Raw genomic sequence first — 17,498 nt, 5'->3', positions numbered from 1 at the left:
CAATGAGAATTTGTGGTTTGATACATGTACTCGTATTTGTCAGTTAAAAGGCATTTATTATGTTAAAGGAGTTTACTGAACTTTGCAATGATTAATATCTATTAGAAAATTTCTTCTCTCTAGCAGAGTTAAAAAAACTTTGCCTTGTTCTGTAAATTGGTCCATAGTCAAAAGCCTATGATAAAATCATTTCATTTAAAGGTAATGTTTTATCATGGTGTAGCTACAGTATATTGAGTCTAATGAGAAACATGAAAAAGGGAAATTTTTAGAGTGAAACTAATGCTATGAAATTCAGTTTTGTAGCTTTGAAATGCAAACATTGATACGTTTAAAATGTGTTCTTTAAACTTGCTTCTTTTTTATTTAAAGTTGATATATAAGGGTATGGCCCTTTCAATTTTGTGTTCTAAAACTTCAATGCCATTATAGAAATATGATGGGGAGAAATTAATGGGTAGGTCCTCCACGGAATTATCTGGCACTGTTCAAATTACATTGCATCCATTTTGTTCCATCAGTCTACCTTTTAATTAGGAACTAATAAGAGTTTACAAAAGAGCTCTGTGATAAAAATCTAGTGATTACTTATAAATCTTCAAATGTGTTTAGTTGTCTCCTGTGAATATGTCTTTGCAAAGTTATCTTATTGTTTTCCCCCTTTTAAATTGCTCTCATTTGTTGTAGAAGCAAAGAGCAATCGTTTAGACAATTCCCGAAGTGTGACTGAGAAATTTGAAAACCAGAATTTCTTAGCTCTGAGTAATTGAATACTGAATTTGGATAGTGCCACATGAGCAAGTTAAAAATTGTGGTTTGTATGCTTAAAAATTGAGAATTATGTTTAAATATGTCTATTTTGAAAGTCAAAATAGGTCTCTAGTTATTATTGGTGTTGAAGCCTCAACCATGAAAGAGCAAAAGTATTTCTGATTATACTCCTGTACTGTTTTATCAGGAAGTAAGAATATTCTGTTAACCCTGGAGAAGGATAATTGAGAACACTTTTATTTGGAAGGAATTGTAAGAGTCAGAGCAGTACTGCTTTTTTTCTTTTCCAAATCCCTATAGAGAATGCTAACTTTTCAGTAAAAGCTCATCATAATTTTGGCACATTTTACTATCTACCTTTTTATCTAGCTACCTATATCTGATTTATGTAAATTATAGCATTACCTCTCAATATTCAAGAATCATGTTGTATCTCATTTCTAGAATTTTTTGTACTTGATTCTACTTTGGGTAGTGGTGAATCATCACTGTGGTGCTACTGATTCCTGATACATGTGTGACTTTTCACTTGCTTACATATATGGGACTTATACATTCTATGAAAATCATAGGTTTTCTTTTTTTCTTTTTTTTTTTTGAGTTGGAGTCTCACTCTGTCACCCAGACTGGAGTGCAGTGGCCGCTCCCGGCCACCACAGCCTTGACCTGCTGGGCTCCGGCAATCCTTCCGCCTCAGCCTTCCAAGTGGCCAGAACTACAGGCGTGCGCTACCACGCCTGGCTAAGTTTTTTGATTTATTGTAGAGATGAGGTCTCTCCAAGTTGCCCAGGCGGGTCTCGAACCCGCGGGCTCAGACAATCCACTCACCTCAGCCTCTCAAAGCGTGGGATTACAGGCTGAGCTACCGAACCCAGCTAAAAATCATAGGTTTTCTAAGAGCTGCCACTGTTTTAAGGTCCTCTAGAAGTTAAATTCTTAGAAACTAACTGTTTGATTTACTTTCAGGTCTTTTCCAACGGTCACCTTGGAAGTGAAGAATACGACGTTCCTCCCCGGCTTTCTCCTCCTCCCCCAGTCACCACCCTTCTCCCTAGCATCAAGTGAGTGTTAATTGAATTTGGAGATCACTGTCCCTACATTGTGATATGGTCAAGAGTGATTTTGAGGTTCTCAGTACAGAAACTACAGAATGAATAAAATGTCATCAATAATAACCCACCTGGATTTATAAACTAAAGTATCAGAAATCAAGATCGTTCCTGATTTTTTACTGGCAACCACAGCTTCTAAGAGACTTACCTAACTCTTGAGATTACACATAGAGCAAGAGAGAGAGAAAGCTAAGTATTCCTTGCTTCAAAGAGGGCAGAATAGGACGGTGAGCTTTCCCTTCCAGTTTATCTCTCTTCCACATTTTATCTCAACCACTCAGTTTGACATCATAAAATCATCTTTGATTCTTCCAGTTTTTCCATTTTTCAATCCATTCAGCCATTAAGTCCTGTTGATTGTTCTTTTGGAGTTTTTCATACTCAGCTAATCTTCCCCATTGCCTTAGCTTTGCCTCAGAGCTGGACAACTGAAAGAGCCTTTTATCTGATCATCTGATATGATCTCAGAATTCATATCAGTGGGTTTAAGGCTAGAAAAATGAGGTAACTGGGTGTCTCGTTTGAAACATGGGGACACAGAGGCATACTAGACAATTACGTGATATCTACCCAAGTTAAACCAGGATGAAACCAAATACCCAATTCTCGTTTCCTTACTCTGTGTATGAAGTCAGGTTGCCCACCTCTCCTTCAGTACGTTTTGTTCACTGCAGTTGAGTTTATTTAATTTAAATTCTGCCTTCCCAGGTGACTTTCTCACTCAAAACTCAACATTGTTTCTTTTTTTCTACTAAATTTCTTAATGCTAGCAGTAGGATCTTATAGAATTTTACCAGTTAAAATCGTCAGTGATTTCTAATGCTTGCCCTGGTATCATATCTAGGTTTTTTGTTTTGTTTTGTTTTTTTGTTTTCTGGCTTTGTGAGATTCTTATGCTGTTCACTCCTGTGTCCCCAAGAAATTTACAATCTACTTTAGAAAGTAAAATTAACATATCTGAAATCGCTAGAGAACACTATGCACTTTTAAAATGCTGACTTGGTAGTTTTAAATGAGTTTAGAGGAGAGGCTGTAAGGGCTTTGTAAGTCAAGGATATTTCAGAGACAGGGTAGACTCCTGACTCAAGGAGGAGAACGATTGGAAAAGGCAGGTTATGAGAAAAAAGCAAGAGTTTGACATAGTTCAGGGGACAGTGAGAAACTCAGCTAATTGGGTAGTCTCCAGTGAGAGTCTCTCTTGGAACTGTCAGATATTTAGCAGACATAAGGAGTTGGAAGCAATTATGCATATTCTGTGTATTGGGCTCCAAATCAGTGACAACATATGATGATATTCCAGCCCTAAATGAACGCTGGATATATATGTATGTAATAAAACATCTAAGCTCAATTACCTCTAGTAACTCAGAGAATGTCAGAAAATGAAGTAAATGAAATCTTGCTAATTAGAGATTAAATTTTCCCATTCTGTTTATTAAATTCATATTGGCAAGCAGAAAGAGAAGCGGAGGTCAGGGTTTGCTTCATTTGTATTTAACATTAAGTACATGCTTCTCTTCTCTACAAATACATAGTAAAATTTATTTTACTGATATTTTTCTAACACTTAAGTTTGTAAATGCTTCTAAAATTACCATGTAGTTATACTTCCATTTGCCCACTCAATATTTTCCATTCAGAAACAGTGCAGTTGTTTTATTTAACTACTGAAGTATTTTTATTTATTAAATTTTTGTTTGTTTGTTTTAAGTTTTCTTTTTTACAGGATCTGACTCTGTTGCCCAGGCTTGTGGTGTAGTCATAGCTCACTGCAGCCTCAACTCCTGGTCTCAAACCATTCTCCTGCCTCAGCCTCTAGAGAAGCTGAGACTATAAGCATGTGCCACCATACCTGGCTAATTTTTTGGTAGAGATGAATCTTACTATATTGCCCAGGCTGGGCTCAGGCAATCTTTCCACATCAGTTTCTCAAAATACTGGGGTTACATGTGTGAGCCACCACACCTGACCAACTAGTGTAATATTGTAACATTGCATGCTTAACAGCAAATTTGTTTTTCTTTTGCAAATTGCAAGCCAACTTTTTGTTGTTGTTTCTGATTCTGTAGGTAGCAGTTGTGCATTTTAGAAAATATGCAAAGCATATAAAAGAAAGAAAAGAAGACAAATAAAATAAGCTTATACTTACTCAAATATCAGTAATCAGAGTTTTAACATTTTGACTTTTTATTTAAATGTTTTTTCTAATGTCATTTAGATTATATTGTAGAGATAATTTCATGCCCTCCTTTGTCAGTTAATATTAGGATAATCTATTTTTAAAAACCATTTAAGTACTGTGCTTATTATAAAACCAGCATGGAATTCTAATGTGAACATTAGAGTGAAATCATATTGTATTCCAGACCTGACGCCAACATTATGAATTTGTCTTTTTTGAAGAAGGTGACATCTGTGAGTCTCTCTTTCTTCATCTGATAAATGAGAGGAACAGTTTAACTTAAACGGTCTTCAAATTCCTTTTAGGTTCTATGCAGTGTTTTTCAAGGGTTTCGCATCTTGCAGTGTTTGTTATGTGTGACCCCTGAATGTTCAATATGGTCAGTTGGTCTCATCTGCTGAAGACAGTATGAGTAGGATTACTGCCCTGGTTGACGATGGTGATGAGGAGGATGATTGGTCTACTGTGGCCTCATTCGAGTGTATAGGTAGAGTACAGTGAGTGTAGATCCCTGGTTCTGGAGAGTCATAGAACAGAGGCCTTATCAAAATGTCACTCACTGATACAGGGATATTGGATATTCAAGTATCTACTTCCATGGTAGACTGTTGGTATATGTTTCAAAATAAGGTCAACGCAAAATTGCAAATTGTTAACTAAAACAAACCTTTGCAGATCTCACAAATGTTGAAAACCCCAATGCTAAATCCAAAAATGTCAAGGCTAGAATTTACCTTTAAATTTCTACTATGTCATAATAAATATTTACTGAAGCATAATTGTTAAATATTTGATACTATTACTGATTTCTCATCACTCGTGATAGTACTTGTGATAGTACTTTGTGATACTTGTGATAGTACTCTGTGATAGTTTCTTTTTTTTGCTAAACTGAATATTCACAATTATATATAACTTTTGTTGTATAATTTATTTTGAGACCTAGAAGAATAAAGAATTTATTTCTAAAAATATACTGTTGTAAAAGTAAGTGGAAATTGTATGGATATACTTAATTTTTCTGAAATAAGTTTTTCTGTTAACATCATTAACTCTTAGCTATAAATGTAAATTAAAAGTTTTTGTTGTTTTAAAGATGTGGGGTACAATTCAGATTTAAGTATACAAGTGGTCATTGTACAGGTGAAGTTTGGGCCTCCCTTTGGTCCCCACTTGACCTGGTTTGAGATCAGGTATCCTTATTGATGTTTAAGTATAAAATTTTAAGTAAATGCTTCAAATACAAATAATTATTCTTTAGATGGAGAATAAAATAAACCTATGTGAATTTTTACTTTATACTTTAAGTTATTGATTTACTACCATACTTATTTTGAAACAATTTAATTTTTCAAAATTAAACAAAATGGAACTCTAGGCAGTTAAAAATATTTATTTTACTTGACACACAATATGTTGGCAAATAAACATATTAAAAGCAATTATTATTACAAGTAATGATGGAATAATTACTTCGGGTAAGACATGGTCTAGGATGCTGAGGAATATATTTTTTTTAGTACTGTTTTTGTACCTTGTTTTTTAGAGATAATCTTTTTTGTAGTTTTGACTTATTAACCTTAGACTTTCAAATACCCACAAGCCAATATCACTTGGTTTGTATTTTTGTAAGAAAATTTTTTTGTTGTTGCAGTTGGTACTGTTGATGGTTATTATATATTTTTTCCTAAACAGATAAGCTTCATGTTTTAGTTCAGTAATAGAGACTACAGAATTCACTCAACAGCCCTATTTTCATTCAGCTTCTTTAGTGACTGGAGGTACAGTGTGAACAAGATAAAATTCTTGTCCTCTGGAATGTATGCTCTTGTTAGGGAGAACAGAAAGTAGACACATAACTATATTGTATATTGTCGGCTATGGTAAGTACTAGGAGGGGAGAGGGTGAATTATGATGGAGGGTTTTCTGCTTTAGATGAGTCATTAGGAAAGACCTCCCTGAAAGGGCAGTATTTGAACAGAAACCTGAAAGAAGTAAGGGAGCAAACCATGAGCTTATCTTTGTGAAGAGTACGGAAGCTGGACAGAACACAAGTGCAGAGCAACTTCAGATCTATTTCTCCAACTTATAAATTAGTGACAATGTTTATAATTAAAGTTAACCTTAAAGTTATTTAATAGTGTACAACACTGAGTTTTTCTCCTGCCATGAAAGAACTTTCAAAATTAGCTATGTGTTATAAAATTCACTCTAATATTTGGAGAAATGATTTATGTGTGTCGCATGTGTAAGAATCATTTCAAATATAGCTATACTTTGTTGACCTCTTCTCTGGGCTATGATTTCTTTGAGTTAGGCCTTTTCTCTGTTAGAATTGGGATAGTGTAATATAAGAAAATGGAATAATGTATATGGCAAACTCTAAAGAGTCTTTAATGAAAGATATATTTATAATATTGCCTTTAGATATTGCTAAAGGAAGAGAGATTCTTATATGTAGAGAACAAGCAATATGATGTATTACATTTAAAGTTCTTTTCTACATTTTGAAAGATCCTACAAATGATTGCTCTCTCTCCCATACCAGCTTGGTCATTTATTTATCTAATTACCACTCATTATGTATGTCTGAAAGGTTGTAAGCATATCATGCCAGGCCTTGGTTAACTCAAGGTCTGCTCTTAAACATTTTTCAATTCAGGATGGAAATAGAAGAGAGACAGAGATGAATCTGTAGACCACAGTGTCAATGAATGAGCATATACATAATAGAAAAGATTATAGTTAAAAGGAAATAATTGAATTTGTGGGCAGTGTCACAGAAGTTTCATGTATAAGACGAATGTTTCTACTTTATTTTTTCTGGGAAAGTTGATGGAGTGATTGAAGTGTCAGAAATAGTACAAATAAAGGAAAGAAAAGCAAGAGTCTTATCTGAGGTGTAAGTTATTGGGGTTAAAGCTAATGGGATATGCAACAGGTGCCCCCTCTAATCATATTCTCTCACACCAGCAATATAGAATGCGCTAGAGGAATGCGTTTGTGAGTCTTTGGTTTGAAAATGTAAAAGTTACTAATTAAGTACTGCATTGGAGAATATACCCCTGTGCTGGCTTGAAAATTTACCCGTTTCTTGGTTTGTTCAAGTGTGCACATGTAGAAAATGATTATATTTCTCACTGAAGTCTCAGATAACTAATGCACAGTGAATTTAATAAGATGTACAGGTTGCAGAGAGGGTAGCTAAGCATCTTTGAGAATGTGTGTCTCTGTGCATTACCAGTGTGTTAACTCAGGAATGACAGCCACAATGCAGAACACTCTGTGAGCATAGGATGATAATTTGAAGGGAATGCAGTAATGGGCGTAAATGGTAGGAAGGTTTACTTGGCAGCTTTAACTTGGAACCAGCCAAACACAATTTGTTCACCTTTATTCCTCTGGTATCCTAAAAATTTTCCATAAGTTAAATCAACGACTGATAATTGTTCAATGTCCCATAAGTTAGAAATTGTCTCTGCTGCCAAAAGTAACATATACATGAATAATGACTAATTCTAAATCTAATTATTTTACCACTTATTTAGTAGCAAGTAAAATTGAAACTGCTTTTTGAATGAGTTTGTAGAGGGAAAAAAAATTCCATGTACAGTTGCAAATAGTGCGGTTATATACATGAATTTAAATTTCTTTTGGTATTTTCTATACAACTTCTTAAACTTATTTGTACCTTCCTCTTCTATTATTTTTGTGATAGAAACTGTATAATTTTTTCTTTCAGAACTGGATAAAATCAGTTTTTAAAATAAAAATTGATGTAATATTGAGTAAAATACACTGGAAAGTTATCCTTATAAATTGGCTGATTTTAAAACTAAGTAGAATATTATACTAATATAAGAAGTTTACATTTAAAAATAAGAAAAAATAAAACTTGAATCTTTAGAACGTTATTAAATAGGACACCTAAGTTGCTTTTTTTTTTTTTTTTTTTAGAAAGTTTATTTAGAAAGTAAGTGAGAGAGAGAGAGAGAGAGATTCACTTCCCCAAGATAGGGTGGGTTGGGGGGACCAAAGCTAAGAAAACATGACCTGGCCAGTGCTTAACAAAACAATGGCCAGTTTTTAAAAATATTGAGATACAAACACCACTTGAAGACTTTTTTCACTTCTAGATATTATTCATTAAAATTTGTTTAAGCTAACAGTTTATCTAGTAAGTTTTAGCAGTAAGCCATTATTATTCCATAAAATATTAGATGAGCTTTGCTTTTCCCTTTATTCAGAAATAATCTGTTGTTTTGTGGCAAAGTGAAAGAGTAGTGGGAGACATTCTCTGCCACTGAAAGTAAAATGTAGAATTAGCACAACAGGTGAGATTTCAAAAATTGTCAATTTTTGACTCATATTGAAGTCCTTTGGAAACGTAAATCTTTGTCAGTAAACTATAACAAGCAGATCTGAGAACGCTTGTGACGTTACCATGATTGTTAAGTAGTTGGTCAAGTAGTTGGTCAAAAACAGTGTTTATATGGTATATGCTTAAATTGCATAGAAAAAAGATTCATTATGAATGAAAGTATATTAGGGCATAGAAAGTATGCGCAGCATATATTTCTTATTTCATTTGGTAATCGAGCCCATTCTGGTGTTTAAGTTAGCTAAATTGATATCTTTGCAGAAATTCATGGAAAAGTAATGTTTAATTCCTTGCTCTAGTGCTGTCAAATCACCATTTGCAACCCATAGACTTATCTGACTTTAATTGAAAAGTAGATCTTCCAAGGTTAAAGCATGGTAGGTGTAACACTTAGCTTATTAGTAAGGTCCTTAACTTGTATTCCAGGCTAGGACATCGGACCTTCTGTCACTATATGACTGTGCTTTCTTCTCCCCTTAAACTGTCATGCAAGTTCTGAGGTTGCTCAAACAAATAAGAATTTAAAGATCAGGACTGAAAAATTCCTCAAAGACGGGTAAAAATACACTTTTGAGACTATCTTAAGAAAAATTTTCTTTGATCTTTGACTTCCTAGAGATTTAGATAATACGGTTGAAACTGGAAACGCTTAGGTGTTTCAAAATGCCTTCTTCTAATGGGCACAAAGAAAAGCCCTAAAATTGCTTTCATACTAACGAGGAAGAAGAAATCAAAATGAAAGTTATTTCAGGCTCAGTAGTTTAATATATACCAAAGGCCTCTTGCTCCCTCTACAGAAGGTGCTTCAAAATTGCAGGCACCTAGATTTTTTTTTTTTTTTTTTGTAAAGCATTTCTCACGAGGTTCATGATGGTTAAAAAGTTTGGATCCATACGTATTTCCAGTATCTTGCAAATTCGTTGATTCTACAGTCAGTCAGTTTAGGTGTGTGCATTTCTACTTTAGCATTTTTCACTGACTTCAGCAAGGATTTTATTCAAATCCAGTAGCAACAACTATGAAAAAGAGTAGGTTTTTGTTTGCCTGTTTGTCTGAGTTTGTTTTATTTTGTTTATTTGCCCTCATGGATAAATAAAATGCTTAAGAAATGTTTTATATTGGGCGATGGTTTTACTCGTTTTAATTCTCTTTTATTTAGCTGGGGAATTTAAGCTGTTAAAACAGTGTACTCCTACTCCAAAGACTTAACAACAAGTTCTCTCGTTATTTGCTTCTAAGTTTTTCATTCATTTTTAGTTTTTAGTTGTTATTGAAGAGAGAAAAATTCTAACAAATTATAATTTCACAGGACAGTTAAGTTTCATTGCATTAAACTGGATATTTTTTCAACTGTAGGTCATGCACACAAGAAACAGAAAGTTTGACCCGTCCATAAAGACTTCATTAACACGTAAAATTGTAATGTCTATATTTCTATCATCTTAACTTTACCCATTTAAGTTAAATTGGAATAGATTGTTAATATTTTAATAGCTTTGGTTCAAATAAATTTATGCATTTTGTCTTACAGCTGTAACACCTTTTTATTTTATTTGACAGATTGAGAGTTGTTCTTATTGTGCCATTTAAAATCATAAGGATGAAAATTCTTTTATCCCATCAAGAGTTCTAACAGAAGACTGAAAATGTTCTTCATTTGTGTTTAGTACAAGAACAGCTCCTCTAATGTTACCCTGTAATTGAAAAATGAATATAAGTGACAAAGTATTTTTGATTTGACTATGTTACATCAGACTTGCCTGTTTCAAATATTATGCTTAAACCAGATTGGATTTTTTTCCCCTGGTAGGTGTACTGGTCCGTTAGCAAATTCTATTGCAGAGAAAGCAAGAGACCCAGTAGAGGAAGACGATGATGAATACAAGATTCCTTCATCCCATCCTATTTCCCTGAATTCTCAACCATCTCATTGTCATAACGTAAAACCTCCTGTTCGGTAAGAATATAGGTGGCTTTTTGTCACCTTACATCTGCATAAGCATTGCCATTTGTGGTGTTTGTTTTTCAACAGTTGAAAAACACGTTTAATTAAATTTATTTAATTAAAAATCCTTGATTTCCTGCTCAAAGCCTCCTCAGCCTGAATACCATTTTCTGCATTATCTTCAGAGAAAACTGAAAGATGCAAATTTTCCATTAATCAGAAAGTCATTTGTCTAAATGAGTTGTCTAGTAAGTGTAATAGAACATTTCATTGCCACCCCCCAAAATAATACTCTAAAATAATTTGGCTGTATATTACCTATAGTGATGGTTAATTTTTGCGTTTTCAATATGCTGTTTTAATGTGTGTTATCAGTTCTAAGCACATATCTCATGAAGAAAAATAAGTACTTAGAAACTAAAGTATGATGCCAGTCTTCTGTAGAATTGTCCTTCATAATGTAAAGATTAATGTCATTTATTCATTTCCCTTCTTGATGTTCCTCCTACTTCTATTCAGATCCTGGAAAAATAAAAATACCTAAAGTTATTTCCCTTAACTTTTATTTTTTAATTTGTTTTTGCTTTGTCAAGTATTATTTTACTTTTCCTTGGATAGAATAGAAATGTTAGGAATAGAGTTTTTATTTTTTTCCTTTCTGTTGTTTGTTTATTCTCACTATAATAAGAGATACCCTTCCTTGGTCTTTGAATTGGAAGCCCCATCGAGGTATATAAGAGTTATTAATAGTGGCTATTTATATTGATATATTAGTTTGTCTTTAAATAAAAGCATGATTCAGCATTTATATAATGGAATTAGTAAGCTGTAATTAATATTTCTCTTTATTTTTTTATTTGGCTGACATATTCAGTAGTACTTAGTAATCAAATCTTAACTTCAAAACTTCCTTTCCGAGCTCAAATTTACTTTGTATAACATTCACAGAGCAGTGCTTGGCACATAGAATAGGCCTCACCTACTGCTGGTGGCCCTGCATTCCAGCATCTCAGTTGACTGATGGAGAGATAGGAGAGCCAGGGAACACTTCAGTTATCTGTGCCGTCTTGGTGTGCCATTTCCTTTTGAGGTCAAGCCAATCAACCAAAAGCGTTTTATGTTGAATGCTTTTTTTTCTTCTTTTCAGATGAAAAACTAAAAACTGTTTTAATGTCTTTCTTTAAGTATCTTACTGAGGTAGAAGATGATTTACATGGGAAGAGAAACAGATCTTCATTTTAACTGGAAGTCTGACTTCTGGATAAAATTCATATTTTAAGATTCATATGTATATGAATGATACTCGTTAGAAGTATTAATATTCTATAAAATTATTACTCAGAATTATTAGCAGTCCAGGACTTCATTTCCTTTTTAAAGGAAGAACCAAAGCACTTCTTGCTAATTGCTGATGTTTAAGACATTTTTGTTAAGATAGTATCATTGAGAAGACAAAGAAATAACTAGAAGATAATTTGATATATCAGAAGATTTAAGTGGCTACTGATCTTATTATAGAATAAAAGTTATTTCTTCTTATTAAATATAAACTCAGGGGTATAATTTTGATATGTTAAGTTTTAATTGTTACATCATATTGGATGAGATTTTTGGTGGCTGGGCTCCCAAATCTTGAAAATAAATTTGAATTATAACCATTGTTACCATCTTTCTGCTGTTATGGAGAAGTAATACATGTTGATAATCCCTAAACTTAATTGGAGAGAATTCTTCATCTAATTTGTTCTGGAATGCTGATGGATGAAGTATCTTCTTTTGTCCTCTCCACAGCTCTCTCGAAGATTAACACTTCCTTTCCCTGTGTGCTTTCCCCCTTTAGAACATCAGGAGGAGTTAATTGTCACTGTATGGAAAAAGTGATACAGTAAATGAATAATGCAATTCAGTTTCAGTAAAAATCCATCATTATTATGAAGATTCAATACATGATGACTGTTTTTAAATGAGCCATCTCTGGCTCTTTAAACAGACTTGACCACCAGAGAGAACAGAAATGAATTTCAGATGCAGCTCTTTTGCAATATCTATTCAAATATCCTCCATTATGTATGTAATTTTACATTGCTGTAAGAATATAGGGTAAATTCGAGAAGAGTAAAATGTAAACTCTGATTTCTGTAGCTCTTTGTTAGTTGATTGCTACACAGTTATATGCTGAAGGCAAAATATGTTCCGTCCACTCTTCCTGCTGCAGTCTTCCCATGCCTCAATTGTATTCATTGTATGATCTCAAAGTATTAATGCCAACAACTCAAACATACATTTTTAGTGAATAGTGCTAAATAGTACTATGGTTGTTTATAAACAACCACATTAAAATACTGTACTTGTCATGTTCCAAGGCCTTTGCTAAAGTCATTTTCTATAGTGTCGTACGGCCAAAGTTTTGTTCTTGGCTGTGGTGAGATAGTGCCACAGGCTCCAGGTCTTTGAATATCCCTGTCAGAATTTTAATGGAATTACTGAACATTTAATTTTTTTCTTTTATGGCCTCTAGTTTATTTTGATCACAAGGAAACCTTAAGTTAAACAGAAGTAAAAATATGATGCCAAATACTGTCAACAAATAATGAAGTCATTTGGACCGTGACATATTTTTTTGCTCTGGCAATTCTTTTTTTTTTTTTGAAGCTTTGACAAGGTGTTTTTGAATTCTTCTAAAATATGTTATTTTCACATTTATGTTTTTGTAAAAGGCCAATTTTTGTGGCCCTTGTAATTCTTGATTTTAGTTTTTTAAAAAATGACTATTCGTGTTCCATGAGCTAATTTACTTCTGTTTTTTAAAATAAATGGTAAGAATATATAGATATTATTGATGGCATTTTTTCCAGAAAAGGAAATGAAATATATTTTCTGACTTTATTAATGACCAGGTATGGATGCTAGTTTCTCTACCTCCCAAATGATTTTACAATGGAAAGTAATTATCCTTATTTGATTTTGCTCTTTGGTCTCTGCTTTAGGTCCTGTGATAATGGCCACTGTATATTGAATGGAATACATGGTACATCTTCAGAGATGAAGAAAGCCAACATCTCTGAGTTAGGCATATATTTGAAGGGTATGTATAAAATGTTTTTTCCTTCATGATCTCCGTCTGTGGTCAGAATTTAAAGGCAAAATTCTTTGCTGTTGTTGTACTGAAGATACATTAAGGTTTTGTGTTATCCTCTAGGAGATGTTTTTGATTCAGCCTCTGATGCAGTGCCATTGCCACCTGCCAGGCCTCCAACTCGGGACAATCCAAAGCATGGTTCTTCACTCAACAGGACGCCCTCTGATTATGATCTTCTCATCCCTCCATTAGGTTGAAACCTTTAAAAAATTTTACAAATCATCCTGCCTTATATTGGAATTTTCAGACTTCAGAGTTCAGTCTAACACAGATTTGCTCGATTGGGAATCTGCCTGAAATTAGAGTGGGTTCTCCAGGTGATGGTGGCTCCCGTTCATGTGACTGTTACCCCATGTGGATGATTAAAAGTAATGGCCTAAGTAGTTGACCATCAGTCAGGGTTTCATCAAGTTCTCTCCTCCTCACGAAATATAGTTGCAAAACACATGAGAGCATTGTATTCTAGTAGTTTTGGGTGATAGTTTGAAATGTTAGTTGAGATTTTTCCTTAAGTATAATAATCCTTAATAAATGTGAGCTTACTTTTCTTTCAGCATGAAATGACCCAGCTCTAATTATACTAACTAAATTATGGAAAATTATCAATACTTATATGTAGAGAACTGAGAATAAATTCTGTTTTATTTTAATCATTACAAGTAAAACACATTCAAAAACTTAATTTATTTGTGTCAAATTATAATACAAAGAGATGTTCTAGTGTGTGTGTGTGCACACATGTAAAGATACATGTAGGTGTCTGTATGTTGTAGTTGGCTGGTGCCAGAGGCACTATTTAATTTCACTAATTCTAGTTAGGGAACTTCTCGCTCTATTTTTAGAGGAAGATAATTAGAATGCCCACATACCTGCAGGCTTTACAATAACAAGTCATCCTAACATAAAATTATGTACGATAAGGGCCATTTTCTGAATTGGCTGTGAAGCCACCAGAAATATGAAGTAAACCTTTTCATTTTCTCACAAAAACCATTGACTAGTGTTTTGACTTACACAGTTGCTATGGCTTTTGCTCCTATTCTCTCTGTAGTTCTGGGCTTTGTTCTCATCTACATCAGTTACAAAAGCAAACCTCCTAACTTTTTTACCTATAGTCTTCTACTCCCTTCCACTTCTCCCTGTACAGTGATTCTTAACATATATTTACCAAATCTTCATCGCCTAAATCAGCATCGTCCAGTAAAACTTTCTTTGGTGATGTAAGCATATGCTTAATTGAGACTATGGAACTGAATTTTTATTATTTTAAACTTAAATAGCTGTATGTGAACCGATAACTACTTTATTGACAATTAAGGTAGATGTTACAACCTGTCTTAATTTAACTTGGCATTCATCTTAGTCTTCTTGTGCATGTTATTATTTATTCATATTACTTACTCTACTTTAAAGACCCTGCCCTTGCATTTGATCAGTAAATTTTTGAGCCCTCTGATATCTCATGACTTTCTTTTTCAACAATTCACTGAATGCCAGTTGTCTATATTTCTCTTTCTTCTTCCAGTGCACATAACTATCTTAGGGACTAATCAAACACTTTTACCGGTGAATCATATCTATTTGTGAGTTTTTGTTTGATATTTTGCTCCTCTCCTGGAATCTAAGCTCCTTAAATCAGGGTATTGTGATTTTTATCTTCATATCATGCATATGCCTGGTATGGTGTTTGATATTTAACGTCTAAAAAGGGATTTCAGGAAATGTATGTAGCATATAGCTGAAGGTTGAAATGATAGCAAAGCTGTCTCCTGTATCCTTGAATATTTTTGAAAAGGAAAATATGATTAGAGAAATTATTCTGCATATTTTTTGCAAATCAAGCTCAGTGAATGGTAAGCCAATTTTTTTTAAAATATGCCATTATGTTTAAGTTGTTCAACTTAAAGACATACGCATTTTTATCATTAGAATATGTATTTATGTATGCCCATTCTCATTTACAAAGCATTTGAGATTGCTTACAAAAGTACATATACTACATATTATCTTTTAAAGATAGAGGTAAGGGGAGATATGAGTAAAATAATAAGGGGAAAAATAAGTAGACACAAAAGCATGCTGCAGGATTTACTAAAGCTAGGAGATATGCAAATATAAATAACTAGCTTTAGAAGTATCAGATAAGTAGAAAAATATATTCCTCTGCTTTAGATGCATTTTTTCTATATTTTGACAATAAATACACAGAACATTAGTTTAAATGAACTAAAAGCCACTAAAATGAACCATGTGGGATAATCTAACCATTTTTTGACATTAAATTGTATGAGCATGGTGTGATTTTCTAATTAGAGACTGAACTCTTTGTTGCACAGAGAATTCTGTTTTGATGGTATGACTGATAATAAGTTTTAGTTCAAACTTCTATGTCTTAATATTACAAAGATTACAAGTGAACCAACAAGCTGTTTCATGGCCTGCAGTGCTGCTTTTTAAAATTAAAAGGTCTGGGATATAGAGAAAGTTTGCAAGGGTGTGTTTATGTGTATGTGTGAATAGATGTTTTTCTCCAAATACTCCCACAAAATAATCAGATCCCTTTATCAAAGTTAGTGAACTGCTGGATAAATCCTGCAAGGAAAGCTCCTCACAAACAGCAACAGAAAAATCAGTCATTACTTTTGCTTACTACTGTGCTTTGACTTATGACATTCTGCTGTTGGTATTGCCCTTTCTTTAAATGCAGGTGAAGATGCTTTTGATGCCCTCCCCCCATCCCTCCCACCTCCTCCACCTCCTGCAAGGCACAGTCTCATCGAACATTCCAAACCAGCTGGCTCTGGTAGCCGACCATCCTCAGGACAGGACCTTTTTCTTCTTCCTTCAGGTAGGAGGGAAAAGCCAAAGGAAACTATTCACTTAAAGCAAAGCTATTGCTAAGGCCATACTATCGGATAAATGCTAGTGGTTCCTTAGCCTCTATCTCTGTAGCAGAAAAACCCCTGGATGGTGACAGTAGCTATTGGGTGGGTTTGTTTGTCAGTTGGTTGGTTTAATGCCAGAAGAATCACAAAGGTGGCAAGAGCGATAAGGAATCCTCAAATTTAGAAATAGCACTATAAAGGTCATCCAGTCTAGAAACATCCTTATGCTACAAAAGACATCCCTGAGATCCAGAATGGCTAAGTGATTGCGCTAATAGTAATGGGGACAAAGGGACTGTGTCTTCTGATTCCCAGTGGAATCTCCTTCTTAATAACAGGTTTTGACTTTTTTTTTTCCTTTTTTTTCCTGAATTGGAGTCTCACTCCATTACCCAGGCTGGAGTGCAATGGCATGCTCACGGCCACATCCCGTGTTGACCTGCTGGGCACTGACGATCCTTCTGCCTTAGCTTTCCAAGTAGCTGGAACTATAGGCACACACTACTGCCCCTGGCTAATTTTTGATTTTTTGTAGAGACAAGGTCTTGCCAAGTTGTTCAGGCTGGTCTCGAGCCCATGGGCTCAGGTAACCCACTCACCTCAGTTTCCCAAAGTGCTGGGATTACAGGCTGAGTCATTGAGCCCAGCCCAGATTTTGACGTTTTTACTAAATGTAGTTTGTGTCATAATCTTGTTCAAAACATAAGATTTTGATAAATTGCATTGTTATAACACGAATAGGCAAGTTTTTCTGAAATAAATTTTTCTGAGCCACTGCACCCAGCCACAAATTATTTTTCTTCAAGGGGAACTAATATAAACTAACTTTTTACATTAATATGTTTTTAAATTTTGAAAGAGAGAAGTAGAAATAAAAATGAAGAAACTTAATAAACAATCTGCTTCATTAATTAGGATTATCAGGAAAAAGAAAATAAATTTAGTGATGTTGAATATGCTGATATTGACAGTTCCAAGTTATGGACATCTCGAATATACAGCTTCACTTTCTAAAAGTGGTTTATTTTTCAGGAATCATTTTCAGTTTAATTTTTCACTGGTAAATATTGGTTGAGCCATCT

General features: G+C 34.0%; 1 protein-coding gene across 2 annotated transcripts in view; it reads left to right on the top strand.

The window, feature by feature from the left end:
* CBLB (Cbl proto-oncogene B) overlaps positions 1-17,498 on the top strand; it is a 205,099-nt gene that overhangs the window by 169,386 nt on the left and 18,215 nt on the right. Inside the window, exons 13-17 of one of the 2 annotated variants that reach the window (XM_008058921.1) lie at positions 1,738-1,832; positions 10,258-10,404; positions 13,380-13,477; positions 13,592-13,723; positions 16,239-16,379. In XM_008058921.1, the coding sequence (XP_008057112.1) occupies positions 1,738-1,832; positions 10,258-10,404; positions 13,380-13,477; positions 13,592-13,723; positions 16,239-16,379 (613 nt within the window). The remainder of the gene's footprint in view (positions 1-1,737; positions 1,833-10,257; positions 10,405-13,379; positions 13,478-13,591; positions 13,724-16,238; positions 16,380-17,498) is intronic. The other variant, XM_008058923.1, reaches the window with a different exon arrangement.

This window comes from Carlito syrichta, unplaced genomic scaffold, assembly GCF_000164805.1.
Source record: "Carlito syrichta isolate Samal-C Ts95f unplaced genomic scaffold, Tarsius_syrichta-2.0.1 Scaffold303651, whole genome shotgun sequence".
NCBI lineage: Eukaryota > Metazoa > Chordata > Mammalia > Primates > Tarsiidae > Carlito > Carlito syrichta.
Note: the sequence above shows the minus strand (reverse complement) of the source record. Positions and strands in the feature narration are given on the sequence as shown.